This window comes from Microcaecilia unicolor, chromosome 3 (assembly GCF_901765095.1).
Source record: "Microcaecilia unicolor chromosome 3, aMicUni1.1, whole genome shotgun sequence".
In the NCBI taxonomy this organism is placed as follows: domain Eukaryota; kingdom Metazoa; phylum Chordata; class Amphibia; order Gymnophiona; family Siphonopidae; genus Microcaecilia; species Microcaecilia unicolor.
The window spans coordinates 276461135-276486778 of record NC_044033.1 but is presented as its reverse complement, the minus strand read 5'-3'; the positions used below and the strand labels follow the sequence as shown (position 1 = coordinate 276486778).

At 45.5% G+C, this 25644-nt stretch overlaps 1 protein-coding gene across 1 annotated transcript in view; it reads left to right on the top strand.

Moving 5' to 3' along the window:
• Positions 1-25644, top strand: part of MAP3K4 (mitogen-activated protein kinase kinase kinase 4) — a 540168-nt gene that overhangs the window by 341378 nt on the left and 173146 nt on the right. Inside the window, 3 exon segments of the mRNA XM_030198101.1 lie at positions 5707-5868; positions 7631-7764; positions 17415-17493. Coding sequence (XP_030053961.1) covers positions 5707-5868; positions 7631-7764; positions 17415-17493 — 375 coding nt within the window.

Genomic DNA, 25644 nt, shown 5'->3' with positions numbered 1-25644 from the left:
ATTTCCTTGTGCAAAAGAAAACAGGGGGATGCGTCCCATCCTAGACCTAAGGGCCCTGAACAAATACCTGGTCCGAGAAAAGTTCAGGATGGTTTCCCTGGGGACCCTTCTTCCCATGATTCAGAAAAGCGATTGGCTATGCTCTCTGGACTTAAAGGATGCTTATATACACATCCGATACTTCTAGCTCACAGTAAGTATCTTTGATTTCGTCTCCGGAACACAGCACTTCCAGTATTGTGTGCTACCCTTTGGTCTTGCGTCTGCGCCCAGGGTGTTTACAAAATGCCTGGCAGTTGTTGCAGCGTCGCTACGCAGACTGGGAGTGCATGTGTTCCCTTATCTCGACGATTGACTGGTGAAGAGCACCTCGGAGGCAGGAGCTCTACAGTCCATGCAGATGACTATTCAACTACTGCAGCTAGTCGGGTTTGTTATGAATTACCCCAAGTCCCATCTTCTCCCTGTTCAAAGACTGGAATTTATTGGGGCTCTGCTGGATTCACAGACAGCCCGCGCCTATCTTCCCGACACGAGGGCAGACAATCTTCTGTCCCTAGTTTCCTTGGCCAGAGCGTCTCAGCAGATCACAGCTCGGCAGATGTTGAGACTCCTCGGCCACATGGCCTTCACAGTCCATGTGACGCACATGAGATTTGCTCAATGGACCCTAGCTTCCCAGTGGTATCAAGCTGCAGGGAATCTAGAGGATACGATCCAGCTGTCTACCAAATTTCACTATTCCCTTCGGTGGTGGACAATTCAATCCAATTTGACCTTGGAACATCCCTTCTAAATTCCTCAGCCTGTAAAAGTGCTGACAACTGATGCATCTCTCCTGGGGTGGGAGCGCATTTAGATGGGCTCCACACTCAAGGAGCTTGGTCCCTCTAGGTATCAGGTCTTCAGATCAATCTCCTGGAGTAGCGAGTAGTCTGGAACGCTCTAAAGGCTTTCAGAGATCGGCTGTCCAATCAAATTATCCAAATTCAGACAGACAATCAGGTTGCCATGTACTTCATCAACAAGCAGGGGGGCACCGGATTTCGCCCCCTGTGTCGGGAAGCTGTCCAGATGTGGCTTTGGGCTCGCCGTTTCGGAATGTATCTCCAAGCCACGTATCTGGCAGGCGTAAACAACAGTCTGGCCGACAGGTTGAGCAGGATCATGCAACCTCATGAGTGGTCGCTCAACTCGCGCATAGTGCGCAAGATCTTCCAAGAGTGGGGCACCCCCTTGGTAGATCTTTTCACCACTCAGATCAATCACAACGTCCCTCAGTTCTGTTCCAGACTTCAGGCCCACGACAGACTAGTGTCAGATGCTTTTCTCCTTCATTGGGGGAACGGTCTTCTGTATGCATATCCTCCCATACAGACTTTGCTTATAATGAAAACTGAAAGTTTTTTCCATAATTACATATTCGCATGTACAATATTCCCATGGAATGCTAATGTTGCATAAAACATCTGTGCAGTAAAATCTATATAAACACATGAACAAATGAAAAAGGGACTAGGCATAAAGGACTTACTTTTCATTATAAGCTTACCGCCCGTAACTATACACATCATAGCATATCCTTCCAATATAATATTTCATTCATATGCTTTGTACGTTTAGTCCCTATTCTATTCATTATTTATATGTATTTTATTGTACGCATTGTTCTTGCAATATTTAGCACTTTATGAGAACATTGTATATGCGAACACATTTTTTGACGTTTAGCAAATGATGTTGTTCCCATATTTTATCTTTTGATTTTGTTTTTTATCATATGTTATTGTTTTACTGTGTTTTTTTTTTATCATATATGGTTTATGTTTTTACTTAATTTTTCTTTATTTGCATATGTATGTTTTTATGGACTCCTGATGCAGGCCTGACGGCCGAAACACAACAGTTGTGTCGAGTCTTTTCATCAATAAACAAGCTTTTTAAGATTCTTTTCTCCAGGATTTGAATTTCCGTGGTCAAACATCCCACTCTCACTTATACAAAGAGTTTGTAGAGACAGAAATTATAACATACTTGTATAATGCTTAAATATGTGACCGTCAATGTGCGAGGGTTGAATACTCCACAGAAAAGGAAGCAGGTATTTAGAGAAATGTTGCGCCAGAAAGCAGATGTGATGTTCCTACAAGAGACGCATCTCAAAAAGACCCATGAACACTTAATGAGACATAAACAATACCCTAGCATACAATGTGCGTCTAATACAGAGGTAAAAAAAAAAAGAGGGGAATCCTGATTGCATTGTCACGATCCCAGCCCTGGAAGGTTCATACAACGGTTAAAGACATAGTGGGCAGATATATACTGATGGTAGTCTCCCTGAATAACGAATACTATACCTTGCTGTGTGTTTACACACCCAACAAGGGTCAAACGTTATTCCTACAGGACTTGGAGAGGATTTTGCAAAAGTATGTTAAGGGTCAATTGCTGATAGGGGGAGATCTGAACCTGACGGTAGATCCGAGCCTGGACAACTCAGGAGGAGCTGCACGATATGCTAAGGGGGACAGAGTGGCCCTTAAGACCTGGTTGGCAAAGTGGGGGCTGATGGATCTATGGAGAGATAATCATGGGACAGAAAAAGATCACACCCACTACGCCCCCAAACATAACACATATTCGAGAATTGATTACTGGCTGGGTGATGTGACGATCAGAGCTCGGGTGGGAGAGGTGAAAATTGAACCCTGTAGCTGGTCGGATCACTCCTTAGTGGTCCTGACTATGCGAGCAGGAATAAGAGAGAGAGGACGAACACATTGGAGGTTAAATGAAGCACTTCTTTTAGACCCACAGAATATAGCTGAGATTGAAAAGTATATTAGGGAGTACATAGACTTCAATGATAGGGGGGAAGTACACCCGGTGAGCGTTTGGGAAGGAATGAAAGCAGTATTAAGAGGTCAAATCATTGCACTGCAGGCCCATGTAACCAAAACACAGAAAGTGAAAGAGACGGAGAGCAGAATAAAGTTAGAGGTCAGCGAGAAGGAGCATAAAACAGACCCGACAGATAAAAGGAAATTGCAAAAACTACAACAATGCAGAGCACAGCTTAACGATCCTGTACTAAACCTGGGTAGAGGGACGAGACAGGGCTGTGTGGTGTCCCCCCTATTGTTCGCACTCTCAATTGAACCTTTAGCAAAAAAAAAATCAGAGACCACAGAAACATAAGGGAAGTGGTCAGAGGCAGACGGGAGCATAAGATCATGCTGTTTGCTGACGATGTCTTGCTGACACTGGCCCAACCCAAACAATCACTGCAGCAGGTTATAGAAGTGATATCGCAATATGGGGAACTCTCAGGCTTTAAAATTAACGCCAACAAATCAGAAATACTTCATCTAACAATACCCCAGAGAGAGGCCCGGGAGCTACAGGGTTTATACCCATTCCAATGGGCACACAAAGCAATACGGTATTTGGGCATAATGATCACCCCAAAAATAGAGATTATGTTTCAGGAGAACTTCCCTAGGAAGATTAAGGAGCTCTTTGGAGGGTCTCACAATATCGTGGTTGGGCAGAATCTATGCTGTAAGAATGATGATCCTGCCCAAGTTGCTATATTTGTTCATGGTCCTGCCGATCCCAATCCCCAGAACCTTCTTTCAACAGTTAAATAAAAAAGTGTTCGCATACATCTGGAGAAAGCGACCACCAAGAGTCCGTAGAAACATGCTGTACCAAATGCCAAATAGGGGGGGAATGGGAGTACCCAATTTTTACCTGTATTACCAAGCAGCACAGCTGAGAGTTTTGGCTGAATGGGACTCGGCTAATATCAAAACATGGTTGCACTGGGAATGAGCATGGATGGGAACCCGATATATGGGGGACATACTGTGGAAATCGGGGAGGGATATATTAGCGATGGTAGAGAGGGTCCCGGTGTGCCTTAGTCATATATTAAACACCTGGCTCCAAATAAGAAAAAGGATTTTCCCAGATAGAACATATTTCTTGCAGATGCCGATACAGGGGGCACCGGGGTTCCCGCTAGGAAGAGAGGAGAAGACATACCAGATATGGGCGAAGAGAGGTCTAAATAAATTGGGACAGATTTGGGTGAATGGAGAATTTCGGACATTCGAGGATCTACAGGATGAGTATGGGTTGGAGGAAAGAGACCTAGTATACTATAGCTGCCTTAGGAACTTTATATTCAAGCGAGCAAGGGATGAGCTAGAGTTGACCGAGACTGAATTGGAAAAAGCTATGAGATGGGGAGGGGGTAGAGGTGGCATAACATGAATATATAGGGCTCTGTTGTTGATCTCTTCCCCCCAGGACCTGTATATAGGGAGATGGGAGACAGAACTCCAGGCAAACTATACGGGAGACTGGTGGGCAAGCAGCTATAGGCATTTGTTGAAACCCTCCATTGCCCAGCCATTAGTTGAAAATGGATATAAGATCTTATACTGGTAGTACTATACACCGGTTAGACTACAAAAGATTTACCCACAAATGTCAACAGAATGCTGGAAGGGGTGTGGGGGGCGAGGAACATTTTGGCACATTTGGTGGGACTGCAAAGGTGAGAGAATTGACCAAGATAGATTACCCAAGCCAGGCCGAGAATTGTCTATTATACATACGGCCAGGTAAGACCCCAATACATTGCCACAAGTTGGCCATACAGGTATTTGGGGCAGCTAAACTGGCGCTGGCAAAAGCTTGGAAGCAGAAGGAGACCCCTGCGGTACAGGTGGTGGAGGGTAGACTACACCATTTGTATCAAATGACGAAATTGACAGCAATGCGAAAGGGGCAACTCCAGAAGTTTCAAAAAATATGGGGTGTGTATGAACAATGGAGAGGACTGTGAGAAAATAAGCTAAAGTATGACTGAGGAGGGAGGGAGGGGGAGGGGGGAGGAAAATAAAAGGTAAAAGGAGATAATCAAGCTGTATGTTGTTGAAATATCGATGTATTATGTCCGCAATTGGTTTGTAGCATTATGCTGTTGTATATTTTTGAAAACCAATTAAAAAAAAAAAAAAAAAAAAAGCAGACTAACTGGCCTGTAGTTCTCAATTTCTTTTTTTTCTGCTTCTGTAGAGAGGGACCAGTCCTCCGGGGCCAATTCTGACTCTTAAGTTCCTTCACTACTTTTTGGATGTATCCCATCCAGCTCCATCACTTTTGAGCTAGCTCCTCGTGATCACTTACTTCCTTTCTTATAGGTGTTTTTCTGTGGTCCTACTCCTACTCCTATTCCTGGCCCTTCATCTGAAAACAGAATAGAAGTATTTGTTAAGCAGTTCTGTTTTATCCTCTTCAGCTTCTCTGTATTTCTCCCTTTCAGCCTGAAATCTGACACTGCCATTTTTCCACTTCCTCCTATTTCTGTAACAGGGATGTCTGTTCATTTGAAATGACATGGAAAATGTTGGCCACATTTCCCATGTTTTATGTTGATTTTAACACAAAACAAAAAAAAAGTGAAATCTCCTTTTTTCTTGCGTTATCAATACTGCATAGTATTGTTCGAATAGGACATTGCCCCTGAAAAAAAAAAACCCTGAATAAAGAGAAATATCAAATTAAGCTAAACAAAACAAACATTTTCATGCATTCCCTTAATCTGTAATATTGGGTATGCTTTGGTGTTGAATTAAATCAAATTAGAAAATATTTCTAAAAATGCCAGCCTATTTTTGTTTGCTATTTCAGAATGAGGCGTTACAGTTATGCACAAAGATTAGTGATGCCATTAATAGAGTGGATCATATGTTTACATCTGAGTTTGAAGCAGAGGTAGAAGAGTCGGAATCTGCCACTTTGCAACAGTACTACCGGGAAGCCATGATTCAGGGTTACAACTTTGGTTTTGAGGTAAGCACGCAAACGCATTCATCTGCTCTTGAAGTGAAGCTTTGTTTCAACCAAATCAGGGTAGCTTACCATAATATTTCCTCCTTTAGTCTTGATATTTTGTTCAATGTAAAGAACATACAGTACAGTCACGCTTATCCAACGTAAATGGGACCGAGTCATTGTCGAATAAGTGAAAAGTTGGATAATATGGAAAACAATGGTAACTCCTTAAATGCACGGAAAACATACTTTATGCATAAAGAACTGGCATAAGGTATCTGTATTTAAAATACATTATAGTTTACTAGTAAAACAGGCCCGTTTCTGGCACAAATGAAACGGGCACTAGCAAGGTTTTCCTTGGAGGGTGTATGTTTGAGAGAGAGAGAAAGTGTGTGTGAGTGAGAGAGAGAATGAGTGAGAGACAGACAGAGTGTGTGTGTGTTTGTGTCAGAGAGAGAGAGAGAGTGTGTGTGAGAGACAGAGTGTATGTGTGTGTGAGAGTGAGTGTGTGAGAGAGACAGAGAGTGAGTGTGTGTGTGTGGGGCTCCAAGTTCCATGACCCCCTCCTTCCCTCCCTCCCTTTCCTCCCCTCCGAGTTCCAGGCCCCCCCTTCCGTCCGAGGTGCAGGCCCCCCTCCCTCTCCTCTCCTCCCTCCCTCTCTCTCCTCCCCTCCAAGTTCTTGGCCCCCCTTCCCTCCAAGTTCCATGCCCCCCTCCCTCTCCTCCCCAGCATGTTCCATGCCTCCCTTTCCTCGGAGTGTGTATGTTTGAGAGAGAGTGTGTGGGTGAGAGATGGAGTGTGTATGTGAGAGAGAATGAGTGAGAGAGATAGAGACAGACAGAGTGTGTGTGTGTGTTTGTGTCAGAGAGAGAGAGAGAGTGTGCGAGAGACAGTGTGTGTGTGTGTGTCTGTGTGTGAGAGCTCCATCTCCTCAATTGACGACACGTAGTTCCGGAACATTGCAGGAATGCTTGAAGGCTTTACTTTCTCGGCTTCAGAATGTTGGCGGTGCTTTTTATTATATAGGATTAACACTAAACAGCAGTGTGTGAAGCCAGAAAACAGAGAACCTGTGCACTTCTTAATGGCAACGCGATGATGTCACTGGGAGAGGGGGGGTCTATCAGATATGCTGGATGGTTGGATTAGCGAATGTTGGATAATCGAGACTGTACTGTACATTGTTTGAAACCAACGTGCTGATGTATATATTTGCCTGCTGCTTTTCAGTTGCTGATTTTCATGAAAAATGTTTTAAGTACAGGAAGTGCAATGTTTAGCAGGAGTGTGTCCATGTAAAGGTATGTGGACACAATCTTCATCTGCCTTTATGTATTATTCAGCTAGATATCTATGTAAGTCATGCCACTGAGGATCCATTCTAATTTTGTACAGATAATTTATGGTTATAGTTGCTATTTCTACATTCAGACTTAGATGAATAAGTTTTGTAGATATTGACTGAATTCTGCTATTTTGTGGGTAACTTTTAGGCTCGCCTTTGGCATATGTCTAATCCCATCCCACTTTATCCTTATAATTTTTGGCCATATATTGAGTTAATTGCCCAAAAGTTATCCATTCAGAGGGGCAGGAATTTGAAAGCAAAGGGCTTTTCCATTTAACTTCGGACATTACTCAGGTCCTTTAGTATTAACCTGATGGAGTTTTGCAATAAGTAAAAGTACTATATATCTGGAACAGAGTTAAAGTTTTTTCCTTGCAATAATTAGAAAATACCAGCCATTCAGTGAGGATAATCTTCCCTTTCGTTTAGTATCATAAAGAAGTTGTTCGCCTGATGTCTGGAGAATTTAAACAGAAGATTGGAGACAAGTATATCAGTTTTGCCCGAAAATGGATGAACTATGTGCTGACAAAATGCGAGAGTGGCCGGGGCACCAGGCCCAGGTAATCACAAGCTGCCTCTTAACCAGGTAGTAGGATTTAGATCTAATTTGTTGGTCTGCAAAGCAGGGCGCAGTGCCTGCTTACCAGTGAGCAATACACTTGGAAATCTTTATCTCACACGTATGTATCATTTTAAAGCCAAAAATCTCATGCTACCAAAGAGAAACAAACTTGGTATCTGACTTAGTTGGTGTACATTGTCTTTTTAGACCTGTTAAGAATGACTATGCCTTCTGTATACTGTGCAATATTTTGAAAGCATTCCACATCTGTAATATATGCCTTATTTAAATGGAAGGCTACATACTTCTCTCTTTACTTGTTAAGTAATTTCTTATTGTATTTATACAAAGTAGGTGTGGTTGCCAGGTGAGATCATCTGAGTGCACAGCAATAAAGGTTAACAAAGTACATTTTTGACTACTTTTCAGGAACCATAAGCTAGCCTTTACAGAATAATCACAAAATGCCATTGCGAGAAAATATAAGTAAATCCTAAAATGTATTCCAGTGAGTAGGAGGAGAGGTGGCTGATGGGTTAGAATGATCAGAAGATGACAGGTGGTGGAATCATAAGCCTTGTCAGTGAGTCATGAAGCATTTGATCATTTGTGCTTTTAAAAAGAAAGTTAAGCAGTATATGGTTAAAAGTTCTGTGTTCAATTCCAACCTTCTCCCATCCTCCTAAGGCTCAGTCTTTGATTTATAGTCTTCTGAGGCAATTAAGGAGGGAAAATCTTCACCACAGGGCTTAGCTGGGAATTTTCATCAGGTCCTTAGCAGCTCATTAAGAAGCAAACATAAATAATAGTGTAAAATATATCTAATAAACTTAAGGGTATTTAATGGCCATTTGTTCTGTAAATTTCTTCAATAGACCACCTTGCGTTTGTTCTGCTCCCCTTGCCGCCTTATGGTTTAAGAAGCATTTTCTTTTATTTTTTTTTAATATTATTTCTTTAAACAAGTATTTAACTTGTATGATATTCTTAAATTCTAAATAAAGAATTTAAAGAAAAAAGTCTTAAGGAACTTAAGATCAGTGTAAGCATTCCTGTTCCTTTAGCAACTTTAAATAACTAAAAGGCTCACCAATACTAAGATGTGACAGCAGACCAGAAGCAAGATGGGGCTATCCAGACTTTTTTATTTATTTATTACATTTGTACCCCGCGCTTTCCCACACATGGCAGGCTCAATGCGGCTTACATAGCAACAATATAAATAATTACAGAGTTGTAAGAAGAATATATAGTTTGTGGTAAACGCAAAACTAATGGGGTTAACGGAAAGTAAGTTAAACATAGAAGGAATTAGGTTCAGAAAGAACAAGGGCAACAAGGGCCACATGTGCGAGTATATTCTAGCTAGTGAAAAGTTTTCATGTGTGCACTTGGTACAAAGAGCTTCTGGCTTTCAGATAATGAGTTTGATTTCTGGAGGCTAGTGTAGAAGATATGGAGGAGCTGAGGCAGACATGTATGTAGAGGAGATGGTCAGGAACATAGTAGAGAAGTTCCACCTCTGGTTTGTCAACTTCTGGAAGAAGAGCATCATATTGTCATTGCAAAAAATGATCTTGTAGCCAGGACTTGACTGCCAGGTGATTAAGTATCCTTTCACACCAAGGCTGTGTTTCCAGGGGCATGCACCTAAGAGAAAACAATTAGAATGACTGTTGTAGTTGACTATTCAGCTATTATGAATGTAGATGGCTGTTAACCACTATTGCAGCATTAAGCAAAATAAGGGGCCCTTGTCAGGTGCATGTGGCAAGACTTTGGGGGAGATGCACTAAAGTTCTCCGAGGACAAGCAGGCTGCTTGTTCTCACTGATGGGGTGACGTCCACGGCAGCCCCTCCAATCGGAACACTTTACTAGCAAAGGCCTTTGCTAGTCCTCGCGCGCCGATGCGCACCGCGCATGTGCGGCCATCTTCCCGCCTGAACCGGCTCGTGTTCGTCAGTCTTCTTTTGTCCGCGCTCGGGACGGTCATGTTTGCGCCGTTTCGCGCCCCTCAAGTTGACCCTCGCGCGTCTTTGAGCTTTTGCTTAAAAAAAAAAAAAGAAACTTGGAGGAAGACCTTTTCGGTCTTTTCCCCCTTTTTCCCGTGTTTCCAGTTTTTGCCCCGCTAATTTTCCTTTCGTTTTCGGGGTAGGCCCTTTTTGAGGCCTCGGTTCGAGTTTTTCTCTCCCTATTTTTGGTGCCTTTACCGCCATTACGAGTTTTGATTTCGCCTTTGTCCGGGAGATGTCTACGGCCATCCCCTTCCCGGTGGTTGTGGAGGTCGAGCCTAGGGCTGAAATGTTTGAGCTCCTGGACTATCCTTCTCCGCCTAAGGAAGCGTCCACAGTACCCATGCATCATGTCCTAAAAAAGACATTGCTGGCGAACTGGACCAAGCCTCTAACTAATCCCCACATTCCCAAGAAGATCGAGTCCCAGTACCGGATCCATGGGGACCCAGAGCTGATGCGCACTCAGTTGCCTCACGACTCTGGTGTGGTGGATCTGGCCCTAAAGAAGGCTAAGAGTTCTAGGGAGCATGCTTCGGCGCCCCCGGGCAAGGACTCTAGAACCTTAGACTCCTTTGGGAGGAAGGCCTACCATTCTTCTATGCTCGTGGCCAAAATCCAGTCTTACCAGCTCTACACGAGCATACACATGCGGAACAATGTGCGGCAGTTGGCGGGCTTGGTGGACAAGCTCCCTCCTGAGCAAGCCAAGCCATTTCAGGAGGTGGTCAGGCAGCTGAAGGCGTGCAGAAAATTCCTGGCCAGAGGGGTATATGATACCTTTGATGTCGCGTCCAGGGCCGCTGCTCAAGGTGTGGTGATGCGCAGACTCTCATGGCTGCGTGCCTCCGACCTGGAGACTAGGATCCAGCAGTGGATTGCGGACTCCCCTTGCCGAGCGGACAATATTTTTGGAGAAAAAGTCGAACAGGTGGTAGAGCAGCTCCACCAGCGGGATACCGTTTTCGACAAGTTCTCCCGCCGGTAGCTTTCAGCATCTACCTCCCCAGGTAGATGTTTTTATGGGGGAAGGAAGACTGTTCCCTACTCTTCTGGTAAGCGTAGGTACAATCCTCCTTCTCGACAGCCTGCGGCCCAGGCTAAGCCCCAGCGCACTCGCTCTCGTCAGCAGCGTGCGCCTCAGCAAGGCCCCTCGGCTCCCCAGCAAAAGCAAGGGGCGAGCTTTTGACTGGCTCCAGCAGAGCATAGCCGACATCAGCGTGTCAGTGCCGGGCGATCTGCCGGTCGGGGGGAGGTTGAAAGTTTTTCACCAAAGGTGGCCTCTCATAACCTCCGACCAGTGGGTTCTCCAAATAGTCCGGCAAGGATACACCCTCAATTTGGTTTCCAAACTTCCAAATTGCCCACCGGGAGCTCAATCCTACAGCTTCCAGCACAAGCAGGTACTTGCAGAGGAACTCTCCGCCCTTCTCAGCGCCAATGCGGTCGAGCCCGTGCCATCCGGGCAAGAAGGGTTGGGATTCTATTCCAGGTACTTCCTTGTGGAAAAGAAAACAGGGGGGATGCATCCCATCCTAGACCAAAGGGCCCTGAACAAATATCTGGTCAAGGAAAAGTTCAGGATGCTTTCCCTGGGCACCCTTCTCCCCATGATTCAGGAAAATGATTGGCTATGCTCTCTGGACTTGAAGAACGCCTACACGCACATCCCGATACTGCCAGCTCACAGACAGTATCTGCGATTTCAGCTGGGCACACGTCACTTCCAGTACTGTGTGCTACCCTTTGGGCTCGCCTCTGCGCCCAGAGTGTTCACGAAGTGCTTGGCTGTAGTAGCAGCGGTGCTTCGCAAGCTGGGAGTACACGTGTTCCCCTATCTCGACGATTGGCTGGTGAAGAACACATCCGAGGCAGGAGCTCTACAGTCCATGCAGATGACTATTCGCCACCTGGAGCTACTGGGGTTTGTGATAAATTATCCAAAGTCCCATCTTCTCCCAGTACAGAGACTCGAATTCATAGGAGCTCTGCTGGATTCTCGGACGGCTCGTGCCTATCTCCCAGAGGCGAGAGCCAACAACTTGTTGTCCCTCGTCTCGCGGGTGCGAGCGTCCCAGCAGATCAGAGCTCGGCAGATGTTGAGATTGCTGGGCCACATGGTCTCCACAGTTCATGTGACTCCCATGGCCCGCCTTCACATGAGATCTGCTCAATGGACCCTAGCTTCCCAGTGGTTTCAGGCTGCTGGGGATCTAGAAGACATGATCCACCTGTCCACGAGTTTTCTCAAATCCCTGTATTGGTGGACGATTTGGTCCAATTTGACTCTGGGACGCCCTTTCCAAATTCCTCAGCCACAAAAAGTGCTGACTACGGATGCGTCTCTCTTGGGGTGGGGGGCTCATGTCGATGGGCTTCACACCCAGGGAAGCTGATCCCTCCAGGAACGCGATCTGCAGATCAATCTCCTGGAGTTACGAGCGGTCTGGAACGCTCTGAAGGCTTTCAGAGATCGGCTGTCCCACCAAATTATCCAAATTCAGACAGACAACCAGGTTGCCATGTATTACATCAACAAGCAGGGGGGCACCGGATCTCGCCCCCTGTGTCAGGAAGCCGTCAGCATGTGGCTCTGGGCTCGCCGTCACGGCATGGTGCTCCAAGCCACATATCTGGCAGGCGTAAACAACAGTCTGGCCGACAGGTTGAGCAGGATTATGCAACCTCACGAGTGGTCGCTCAATTCCCGAGTAGTGCGCCAGATCTTCCAGGTGTGGGGCACCCCCTTGGTAGATCTCTTTGCATCTCGAGCCAACCACAAGGTCCCTCAGTTCTGTTCCAGACTTCAGGCCCCCGGCAGACTGGCATCGGATGCCTTCCTCCTGGACTGGGGGGGAAGGTCTGCTGTATGCTTATCCTCCCATACCTCTGGTGGAGAAGACTTTGTTGAAACTCAAGCAAGACCGAGGCACCATGATTCTGATTGCTGCCTTTTGGCCGCGTCAGATCTGGTTTCCTCTTCTTCTGGAGTTGTCCTCTGAAGAACCGTGGAGATTGGAGTGTTTTCTGACCCTCATCACACAGGACGAAGGGGCGCTTCTGCATCCCAACCTCCAGTCTCTGGCTCTCACGGCCTGGATGTTAAGAGCATAGACTTTGCCTCTTTGGGTCTGTCAGAGGGTGTCTCCCGCATCTTGCTTGCTTCCAGGAAAGATTCCACTATGAGGAGTTACTTCTTTCTATGGAGGAGGTTTGCCGTCTGGTGTGACAGCAAGGCCCTAGATTCTCGCTCTTGTCCTACACAGACCCTGCTTGAATACCTTCTGCACTTGTCTGAGTCTGGTCTCAAGACCAAGTCTGTAAGGGTTCACCTTAGCGCAATCAGTGCATACCATTACTGTGTGGAAGGTAAGCCGATCTCAGGACAGCCTTTAGTTGTTCGCTTCATGAGAGGTTTGCTTTTGTCAAAGCCCCCCATCAAACCTCCTACAGTGTCATGGGATCTCAATGTCGTTCTCACCCAGCTGATGAAACCTCCTTTTGAGCCACTGAACTCCTGCCATCTGAAGTACTTGACCTGGAAGGTCATTTTCTTGGTGGCAGTTACTTCAGCTCGTAGAGTCAGTGAGCTTCAGGCCCTGGTAGCCCAGGCCCCTTACACCAAATTTCATTATAACAGAGTAGTCCTCCGCACTCACCCTAAGTTCTTGCCAAAGGTTGTGTCGGAGTTCCATCTGAACCAGTCAATTGTCTTGCCAACATTCTTTCCCCGTCCTCATTCCTGCCCTGCTGAACGTCAGCTGCACACATTGGACTGCAAGAGAGCATTGGCCTTCTATCTGGAGCGGACACAGCCCAACAGATAGTCCGCCCAATTGTTTGTTTCTTTTGATCCCAACAGGAGGGGAGTGGCTGTGGGGAAACGCACCATATCCAATTGGCTAGCAGATTGCATTTCCTTCACTTACGCCCAGGCTGGGCTGGCTCTTGAGGGTCATGTCACGGCTCATAATGTTAGAGCCATGGCAGCGTCGGTGGCCCACTTGAAGTCAGCCTCTATTGAAGAGATTTGCAAAGCTGCGACGTGGTCATCTGTCCACACATTCACATCTCATTACTGCCTGCAGCAGGATACCCGACGCGACAGTCGGTTCGGGCAGTCAGTGCTTCAGAATCTGTTCGGGGTTTAGAATCCAACTTCACCCCCCTAGGCCCATGTTTTATTCTGTTCCAGGCTACACTCTCAGTTAGTTGGATAAATTGTTAGGTCAATCTCAGTTATGTCCTCGCCGTTGCGAGGCCCAATTGACCATGTTTGTTGTTTTGAGTGAGCCTGGGGGCTAGGCATACCCCATCAGTGAGAACAAGCAGCTTGCTTGTCCTCGGAGAAAGCGAATGCTGCATACCTGTAGAAGGTATTCTCCGAGGACAGCAGGCTGATTGTTCTCACAAACCCGCCCGCCTCCCCTTTGGAGTTGTGTTCCCTTGTCTTTGTCTTGCTACATATGGGACTGACGAACACGAGCCGGTTCGGGCGGGACGACGCGTGCGCGGTGCGCATCGGCGCACGAGGACTAGCAAAGGCCTTTGCTAGTAAAGTGTTCCGATTGGAGGGGCTGCCGTAGACGTCACCCCATCAGTGAGAACAATCAGCCTGCTGTCCTCGGAGAATACCTTCTACAGGTATGTAGCATTCGCTTTAAAGCCCTTCCCTTACCGATTCCCTTAGCGAATCAGTAAGGAACGGGCATGCATCAAGGAAAAGGAATGCAAATGAGCTGCTCGTTGTAGCTCACTTGCATTCTCTATTCCATCAGTAAACAGTCGGCCAGTTGAGCATGCGCAGAGAAGCCAAGCATTATGCTGGCTGCTCTGCGCATGCCAAATATGCCTCTGTGCCGCCCGAAAGGAAGACGCCGCACCGCTCGCTCCCTTCACGGCCTGCTTCAGGAAGGCTCCGATGTGGCTCGATCCTAGCAGGAGAGTGCAGTTGAGGACGTCCATCCAAAAAGACGCCCTTTTTGGACGTCTTCCCCCCTGCAATAATAAAAACGTCCTTTTTGGACGTGCTTCACTCAGCTGAGAGACCTGGAAGTCTGAGCCAATCGCAACGTGTTTAGCTGAGCTAAACGCGCTATGATTGGTTCAGAGACTTCCAAGCCTCTCAGCTGAGTGAAGCACGTCCAAAAAGGACGTTTTTATTATTGCGGGGGGGGGGGGGGGGGGGGGAGGAGGACGTCCAAAAAGGACATCTTTTTTGAAGCGGAGCACTAAATGCTATTTGCCTTTGGTGTCTCTAGAAATCATGAAAACTCCTTTTTATTATCTGGCGGAAACATGCAGGCACATTTGGGGTAGAGAACGGGAGCATCTGAAGTTTCAGAGAACAAAAAAAGTAGCCCAGATTAAAAATCAAACAATTTGGGCTCCGGTACTTCCTCCTGGACCATCTCTCGCTGCCCATTAGTATCTACAGGAACACAATTTTAAATGCAACAGTATTAAACAAAACAAATAATAACCAGCTCTAAGGCTTAAGGGTGGGGTGGGGGGGTTTCAGTGAAGGATGTCCATAAAGGAAGTCCCTGACGAGCACTTAGACGTTTTTTTCCCCCGATTTTTTTTGTTACATTTATTGAAGTTTTTCAATCCCGCGCAGCCCCAACACTTATTTGGGGAAATTTATATATTTAACAGCTTCAATAAAGAGCCCTCTGAACAAACTTTAGTTGAGTTTTTTTCAGCCTATTTGCTTTTTTTCTCCATCTAGTATTTTGAAGAAAATTGAATTGGTGGTTGAGATTTGGAAACCAATAATTGGTCTAGCTGTAACCCCCAAATAGGAGTAAATTGATTGTGAGGAGTGCGTTTAGCACTGAGGTTCCATCCTACTCCACCATTATACATTTATATTCCAAGAATTCCAATACTGAGAATTGTAATGGGATTATTTTTGTGTATGTTTTAGTTTTCTGATCTGCTTCGTCAAGTAGGAGTTTATTACAGATTTCAGTTATCTCAATATTGATTGGGGTGTGCTAGTGAGGTAAAGTTTCTAGATGCCATAAGTGATTGTTTCGTGGAGTATCTGGTATTGGAACCAACCAGAGGAGGAACTACTATCTATTACTTGTACACAGGATTTGGTTCCAGGGGGTAATGGTGGTGGGGCAATAGCAATCAGGGTATGATCACATTTGCCACCATTGTAAGGAAGATGCTAAAAACAAACTACTGATATAGGACTTAATTTTTTAAAAGGGAGAATATGATAAAATGAAGAAATCAGTTAGAAAAAAGCTAAATGGAGTAGTTGCTAAGGTTAAAAGCTTGCATAATGTTTGAATTTGATTTAAAAAGACCATTTTGGATGCCCAGATAAAATGTATTCCACACACACAAAAAAAGTATAAACTACTACTACTACTTATCATTTCTATAGCGCTACTAGACGTACGCAGCGCTGTACACTTGAACATGAAGAGACAGTCCCTGCTCGACAGAGCTTACAATTTAATTAGGACAGACAAACAGGACAAACAAGAGAAAAGGGAATATTAAAGTGAGGATGATAAAATAAGGGTTCTGAACAAGTGAATAAGGGGTAGGAGTTAAAAGCAGCATCAAAAAGGTGGGCTTTTAGCTTAGATTTGAAGACGGTCAGAGATGGAGCTTGACCTACCGGCTCAGGAAGTCTATTCTAGGCATATGGTGCAGCAAGATAAAAGGAACGGAGTCTGGAGTTAGCAGTAGAGGAGAAGGGTGCAGATAAGAGAGATTTACCCAGTGAATGGAGTTCCTGGGGAGGAATGTAGGGAGAGATGAGAGTGGAGAGGTACTGAGGAGCTGCAGAGTGAATACACCTATAAGTCAATAAGAGGAGTTTGAACTGGGCCAGATAATGGCCAGTGTGGTTTAGTGGTGAAATGGAAGTAGTAAAAGTGTAAAGGGTATATTTGTGAGAATAGAAAGCAGACCCTAATGAAGAAAATGGGGGATGAGCACAAGCACTATCAAGTTAGAGGGAAAACAGTAATAAGGCCAGCCAAAAGAGACTTTGAAAAAAAGCTTACTATAGCATCAAATTTTTTTTCAGTTACATCCAAAGCAGAAAGCCTATGAGGGAGCTGGACCACTGAATGACGGAGAAGACAAAAGAGTATTCAGGAAGAATAAGATAATAGGAGAAGAACTAGAGAGTTTCTTTGCCCTGGCCTTTGCTAAGGAAACCTTCTTTGATTCAGAGCAATCAGAGCACATCAGTGTAAATCTAGACGATGCAATAGATCAAATTGTCAAACTGACTCTTTTTTTTTTTAATCCAAATATATTTTCTTATTTTTATATCGTGCATCTGTTGTTTGATGTTAAACCTTTCCCTGCAGTTACCTTGCAGCTGTTTGTGGTGTTTTATGGGTTTTATTTGTGTCAGTGCAGCAGGTCCTTGGTGCTGTGATTGGTGCAGCAATTGCTCAGATCTTTAATACTCTGCGCACTGGACATGTTACACTTTTTTCTGCATAGTTGCTGAGTGAGTGAAAACATTTGGATGGTACTTGCATTGAAAAATACATTTAAGTATGGGTGATGTTCCATAGTATTTTTATGGAACCCTTATACAGTTATTCCCTGAGGGTTGCTGAGGTTAATAAACTCTTCCCTTTGCATGACAGGTGGGCGACACAGGGTTTCGATTACCTTCAAGCCATTGAGCCAGCCTTCATCTCTGCTTTGCCTGAAGATGACTTTTTGGTATGGAAATAATTTTATTTTTATTTTTAAAACATAATTGCAAGGAATAAACTGCCACCAACACTGTAACGGATCTATCTTAGGGTTTTGCTGCCTAGTCAGATGTGGTTTAAGGTAGTTAAGTTTTTCATGCATTGTTGGTTTTCCCCTTCTCCAGACATTTAAACAAAGATTGCTTCTTTAATTCTCCTGCATTGCTATCCTGATAAGATGTGATATGTAACACAACTCACATAGCATCTAGCTGTCCAACTGATTCTTTTACCAGCTTCTTGCTTCTAATATACTTTAAAAAAGTTTTTACTATGAGTTTTTGCCTCCAATGCAACATAGTGAACAATTCAATATGTGCTGGAGATAAACTATAATAACAAAATATAACTTACCTAGAGGGAAACAAAGTAACACACTTCTCTCTAGAACTAACAAAACTGGCAGATCTAAAAAAACATGATTGGTAAAAATTCCTCTTGAAACATAAATGCTAATAATGAAAAATAAGCCTTTGTTGCTGGCAAAAATATACTCACAGCCAAAGCAGTCACAGCAATGTTCCACACAGCTTACTGATAGAGTGAAACCAAGCTTAGATGCAGCAAGATTATAGACACTGCTGGGATCAAAGGTTGCAAATCACAAGCATTACTTTCAAATCAACGTTTAAAAGTTAGAACAAGTTAAAACACCCATAGCTCTCCTTAGGGTCTAATAGCAGGGAAAGCTCTCCTTAAGGTCTAATACCAAGGAAACATAAGACTGCTAGCATCAAAAACGCATTTAAAAGCTGCACTGTGTCTTTAAAAATAGTGATTTTTGACCAAAATCCAAAGAAGATTCTGAAAGAGGATGACATGCCCTTCTAGAACTATTAAAAAAAATCACACAAAGCGATTTTGTGTGTGTTTAGTGATTCTTGAAGGACACGCCAACCTCTCAGAATCTGTCCCTTTTTTTGATTTTTAAAGGGGTAAAAAATTTTTTTTTTTAAATTAAGAATTTTTAATCATAATACAAGGAATATATAAAGATCAACCAGATACATATTACATAATATGAACACTAAATATTTCTTCAAGCCCATGTTAAGGGGAATACCAAACAAAATCTTGTGGAGTATAATTACAATAAAATACACACTATACAGAATTTTTAGAACTGTTCATACTAACCCCATATCAGGTAACTGAAGGTCTCATATCACTTGATTTATCCCTGATTGGTTTCCCAGCCAGAAAGGTTTCAAGTTGTATGGGATCTAGGAAAACATAAAGATTACTTTCATAGTCGACTAGGCACTGAGAAGGAAATTTGAAAAAGAAAGATGCACCAATTTGCCAAGACTTTAGGTTTAAGTTGTAACTATTTTGGCCTAGAGACATCTGGAAAAAGCATAGCTGGCTGACCACAAAAAGGCAAATTTTTCTTAGGAAAATAAACTCTCATTATTGCTAGCTTTTGCTCCTCTGATTGAAGAGTGATCAATAAAGTTGCCTGCTTATTAATGATATCTTGAGAAGATTCCAAAAAACTGAGAAACATCCAAATTATCAGGGGCATTGATAATGTCAATTTCACCTTCCATACTAACTTCTCTAAGTAAATAATACAAATTAACTACTGAAAATGCAGGTCTAGGGAGATGCCACAAGACTTTCAAGTACATCTTAAAACAGTTCTAAGGGAGACACTGGGTAAATGGAAAATTTAAACACTTATATAGTAGAACACCAATAGTATACGGTAGATGGGAGGCAACGACCTTGGAACCGCATACTATTGGTACACATATAAGTGGATCTGCCTCCGGAGTTGTCTTAGAAAAGTTGCTAAGGAAGTACTCGCACAAGGTTTTTCGGCTGCCTCCAGAGTTCTCTTGCAACAGTTGCCAAAGAAGCTCTCGCACAACTAGGTTTTTCAGCTGCCTCTCACCTGTCTCTGGGGGTTCTTACCTCATACGGTCCTGTCCTGTATGTTGCACTATGGTGCCTACAGTTTGTGTCCCTTGAGCAGGAACAGCATGGAGGGTGACTGAGTGGGGCTTCACAAGGAGGCAATTGCTGTGTGGGGTTTCCTTTTCCGCTTTGCAGGGGGTGGGGGGGCAGACATGTGAAGAGCTTCTATTGGTTATTATAGTGGTGAGTGCTGTGGGCGGCTGACCTTTGCCTTCTGTGGCCACCGAAAAACCTGGTTGTATGCATGCTTTTTGGTGACTTTTGTAAGACAACTCCAGAGGCAGGCAGGAGGCCGCTGATTAAAAAAAATAAAAAAAAAGAACTTGGCATCAAGGACTACCATGTACAAACGAGTCTTGCCTACAGACCTGCATCATTGCGAGGCATGTTGCCTCGTGGATATGCTGGACCCATGCAGTAACAGTGCGCGTACAAATGGTGTTTCACTGTATTACATGTGTGTGCTGAATTCTCAGTGGCTTCTGTCTGTATATGAATCACCAAATTATCCTTAGTTACAGTTGATAAAGCAGTATGAATAGACCTAAATTGGGAACGCATGCTGCTCCACAGAGGCAGTACGATTGTCATGTTCAGCTTGCTTCTGAGAGGTATCTTCAAAGTATTTTGATAACAAAAGTAAATTATTATGCAGTACCCTCTCCATATGAAAAACAGCAGAGCCAATCTCTTTTAAAAAAAATCTTTAGTAATGTTAACTTCAACAGGCTATGCTGTGGGAACAGAAGAAGCTAACAAATGAGATTTTTATCAGGGTAGGAACAGATATACACAGATACATGAGCAATCTCTAATGAGAAACATAACTCCTCTTAGTGATTCACTGTCTCATTTCCCAGGAGGCAGATTATTCTCTCGAGTAATCGCTGGTTTGGCGGGGTGGGGGGGGGGGGGGGTGGAGGTGGAGGTGGAGTTTGATCACCCAATAGCAAGAAGACCAAAGAGGGGGACTCTATTCACAATTCCATCTGAGGAAACTCCTCCCTTAGGTTGCAAATAGTGATCCATCGGACCTCCTACTGTCGCAGCAGTTGCTGATTTCACTTTTGCAGATTGACCACCTTTCCACTTCCCTATGTGGAAAAAAGGGACTGAGTCCCCTGCTCTTCGTTCCTCAGGGTGCTCTGAAGGGGCTCCAAAGGGACGGGACATACCCCTTCGGCCCGTGGCCACATCCCACAGAACAGCACTGATTTTATTCACTCAGGGAGGATCTCCAATAGCGTCAACAGGAAAATCTCTGACTGTGACCGCGGCAGTGCCTGTGTGCTGTCCAAAGCAACTCCTTTGAGCTGCAGGTATTCCCCACCAAAATCGCTATTTTTAACAACACAGGGCAACTTTTAAATGCATTTTTGATGCTAGCAGTCTAATGTTTGCCTAGTATTAGAGCCTATTTAAGAGAGTGATATGTGTTTAACTTGTAATAAATTTTAAATGTTGATTTGAAAAGTACTGCTTGTGATTTGCAACACAATGTCTATAATTTTGCTGCATCTAAGCTTGTTTTTACTCTGTCAGTAAGCTGTGTGAAACATTGTTGTGACTGCTTCGGCTGTGAGTATTTTTTGTCAGTAACAAAGGTATATTTTTCATTATTACTATTTATGTTTCAACAGAAATCATTATCGATCATGTTCTTTATAAATTTTAGATTTGCTAGTTTTGTTAGTTCTAGAGGGAAGTATGTTACTTTGATTCCCTCTAATTAAGTCATATCTCGTTTTTCCTTAGCGTATACAGCAGGTGAATCCAAGAACTGGTGGGTTATGTCCATCAACCAGCAGGTGGAGATAGAGATTACAAAGCTGAAGACAGTGATACCAGACGGCCAGCTCCTCCTTCACCTCAGTACACCTGTATCTCCAGCAGGTGGTGGACGGCTCTTCAGCAGCTCCTGGATTTGTCTGTTGGGGATACTCCTGGGTCCTGTGGGCCAGTTGAGTTTAGGGTTGTCTGGCTGGTAGAGCTGACTTTGGGGGCATACTCAGTCTTCTGGGATCCTGCTTCACCTTTTCCCCCCTTGCCTCCTGGTCTTTAGAGCTGTAGCCTTCCTCACCTGTGGAAAAAAAACCCCAAGAGAGTTCCTTTGCCTTCATTCGGTGTAAAAAAAACAAAAACAAGAAACAGAAGATTTCTGACAGGACTGGGCAGTACAGGGTTTCCCTGTCTTAGTGCTGTGCTTTCAGTCTGTGGGCTGGTTAGGCAGCAGGCTGCTGCGTTGGTGGGACTCTGTTTCTCCTCCAGAGACACCTGCTGTTTGGTGAGTCCCCTGCCTTTCTCTTTTCAGCGCATGGGTACCATGCTTTAGTGTGGGCGACGCTGGCGTTTGAAAGCTGTTCTCGCTGCGGTGGCAGATGCTCCACAGCGGGACTCTGTGTGGTGGCGTGTTCGAACGCTGGGGAGGGCAGCGCTGAAGTTCCCCTTCCCTGAGCAACCTTTTCCCCTGCTAAAATTGCGGGAAAGCGCGCCTTTTTGCTGGCGCGGCCCTCTCTTTTCTCCTGATATCGGCTCTGATCCTTCCCCGCCCAGTGGCCTTTGATGTGTGCATGGACCGGGGGGGGAGGGGGCAGCTTCTCCTAAAGGACCTTGTGTTCCATTAGAGACTGCTGGTACAGGAGATTCCCCTTTATTTTTGGTTTCCTTTACCAAAATCACTGTTGAGTCAGAAACTGTTTGCATGTAGCTGGGGCAGTGGCACAAATTCTTCTGAAACTGCCCCCACTATGCAAGGGGTTCCAAGGGAAGAACAGAACTACTTTAAGCTGTTTCTGTATCTTCTGAGCAGGATCTCCTCTGCTCTGGGACCATTAATTTCAGCCTTTCTTCTTAAGAGAGCTTGGCCTCAGTAGCCCTTTTCGTGATTGGGGGAGTTTTTATGCCCATCTCGGGCAGATGGGTTCTAGATGGCTAAGTTTTCTAGAAGGAATCTGATGGTCCTGCGATTTGTCTTGTTTTTTTCGGGATGCACGTCAGCCACTCTGGGGGCTTCTGACACCCCCCCGAGCTCATTCTGCTGCTCTGTATGCCTATATGTTGCAGAAATCTGGTAGGGGAACTGACAATTCCTTTTTAGTTCAACCTTTGGAGTTTTCTGGCTTGTTCCCTGTCTCAGTCTCTTCTGATGGACCCTGCCCCGAAGAGGGGGATGTTTTCTCTCCAGTTCAGCAGTAGGGGTACATTGCTCCCTGTCTTCCTCTATTCTGATGGAGTATTTTTAGGGTAGTCCCTTTCTGCATAAAGGCAGCAAGAATCACTTGAGCTGGAAAGCCATGTTTGCCTAAGTGGGTACATTGATAGCAATAGGCATCACTCTCTGTGGTGAGTTTAGATTTTCTTATAGTTCCTGCATTGGCTAAGGCTGTTCCTGGTGTGGGAAATAGTGAACAGCATCAGAGCAGGGCTCCTTATATGTTGGGCCTCTGAAAGGGCCTATTTAGTATTTTTATTTACAGGCTTTTCTGTCCCCTCAGTTTTTTTTTCTGAGGGCAGTTGCTTGAACAGGTTGGAAGTTGTCCTCCTTCCTTTGTGAAACTATTTTTCTCCGAGGACAAGCAGGCTGCTTGTTCTAACGATTGGGTGACGTCCACGGCAGCCCCAGGACGGAAATCTTCCTAGCAACAAACTTTGGTACAGCCTTTGGGTGCACGCACTGCGCATGCGCGGCCATCTTCCCACCCATCGCGCGAGAGTCCTGCTTTAGTTCTTTTTTCTCCGCGGTTAGAGAGTGACTGCTTGCGGTCTCTCTCTGTTCGCCCTGAAAGAGCCTTCGCTGATTTTTCAGTTTTTGTCTCCTTTTCCCTCGTTTTCTTTCTCATTTACGTTGTTTCCCTTTAAAATAAAAAATTTTTTTTTTTAAAAACCCCTTTATTTCTTAGTTTTGGTCCTGTTAAGTTGTCTTTCGCTTCCGACACGGCCCTCTTAGGCTGCACGTACGTGTTTTTCTCATTTTTTGTGCCTTTATTTTTGGCACAATTGAGAATTTTGATTTCGCCGCCGCTATTTTTCCGTCCATGTCATCAAGGACGCTCAGCGACTTCAAGAAGTGTACTCGGTGCAACCGGGTGATCTCGGGTACGGACCCTCACGCGTGGTGTCTTCAGTGCCGTGGGCCTGACCATCGCCCAGACGCATGTAAGTTGTGTCTTAGCTTGAAAAAGCGGGCACAGGTGTCGAGAAAAGCTCTTCGGGATCATCTTTTTGGAGCTTCACCTGGTTCTTTGGCATCGACATCAGTACCATGGTCGGCGTCGGCGATATCAGCACCGGAGATGGCATCGACCTCAGGAGCGCAGGTAGTGGTTGTCCGGACACCACACGCTGGGAGCAGTGAGCCATCGAGTGGTTCTCCACCTGCCTCGAAGTCTCCTGCTGTGCAGGCCCCACAGGACCGCCCACTTTCGGACCCAACCCCGAGGAGGCATGTGGATTCCACGTCCTCCTCGTTGGTACCGAGGAGTATCGATGTCGTGCATCGAGCAAAGGTGAAGAAGCATCGTCATCGGTCTCCTTCTAAGCACGGTTCCAGGAGCTCCGGTGCGTCGAAGGATTCGGAACCCGTGAAGCGCCAACACCGGGAGGATCGCTCACCCTCCATTCAGGAGGTGTCGGTCTTCGGGCAGCTTGGTACCGCCTCCTCGACCTCAACAGATTCTGGACCCAATTCCTGCACCAGCCCTGCAGCCTTGCTCAACAGCGACTCTGGACAAGCACGTACAAGCCATTCTTCCAGGTTTGCTGGAAGGGCTACTGCGTCAGCCTGTTCCGGTACCGGGGGTGCTTGTGCGTTTGGCACCGATGATGGAAGCGGCAGCTGGCTCTGGCCCTGTGGTGAGGTCCCCGACGCCGGTGCCGCCTTCGGCATCGGCGTCAGCTGCCACCCAGGTTGACTCCCCGTCGACATCGATGGAGGGAGCTTCATCGCCACTGGCATGGAAGTCGACTTTTGACACCGCCATTGGGGACATGGTTCCTCGGCATCGACACGGGCCCGGTTTCGGACTGCAGTTCAAGAATTCGTGTCCGATACCGAGGAGGATGCCTCTTGGGATGAGGGAGAAGATCCCAAGTATTTCTCTTCCGAGGAGTCTTGTGGTCTTCCCTCTGATCCTACTCCTTCAACAGAAAGAAAGCTTTCTCCTCCGGAGAGTCTTTTTTTCTCTTCATTTGTCCGGGAAATGTCTGTGGCTATTCCCTTCCAAGTGGTATCTGAGGATGAGCCCAGGACTGAGATGCTCGAGGTCCTTGACTATCCTTCGCCACCTACGGAATCATCCACTGTTCCTCTGCATAATGTCCTTAAAGAGACATTGCTGAGGAACTGGAAGAAACCACTAACTAATCCCACCATCCTCAAAAAAGCTGAGTCCCAATATCGGATTCATGGAGAACCTGAGTTGATGAAGACGCAGTTACCTCATGACTCTATGGTTGTGGATTCCGCTCTCAAGAGGGCCAGAAGTACTAGAGATTTCACCTCGGCAGCCCCAGGGTGAGAATCTAGAACTCTCAACTCGTTTGGGAGAAAGGCCTATCAGTCCTCGTGTCCAAGATTCAGTCATACCAGCTCTATACGAGCATCCATATGCGGAACAATGTAAAGCAACTGGCGGACTTGGTGGACAAGCTCCCTCCGGAGTACGCCAGGCCTTTTCAGGAGGTGGTCAGGCAGCTGAAGGCGTGTCGTAAATTCCTGTCAAGGGGTGCTTACGACTCTTTTGATGTTGCATCCAGAGCCGCTGCTCAAGGTATAGTGATGCGCAGACTCTCATGGCTATGTGCCTCTGACCTGGACAATCGAGTCCAGCAGTGGATTGCGGATGTCCCTTGCCGGGGGGATAATATTTTTTGTGAGAAAGTTGAGCAGGTGGTCGAACAGCTCCACCAGCAGGAAACCGCTATAGACAATCTCTCCCGCTGGGCGCCTTCAGCTTCTACCTCATCATGTAGACGATTTTTCCGGGGAAGAAGAAATGCTCCTTATTCTTACAATAGGCGTAGGTACAATCCTCCTTTCTGACAGCCTTCTCAGGCTCAGCCCTGGCGTGCTCGTTCTCGTCAACAGTGTGCGCCCAGACAGACCTCTGCAGCTCCCCAGCAAAAGCAAGGGACGGGCTTTTGACTGGCTCTAGCTGAGCATAGCTGCTATCAAAGTGTCTGTGCCGGACGATCTACCGGT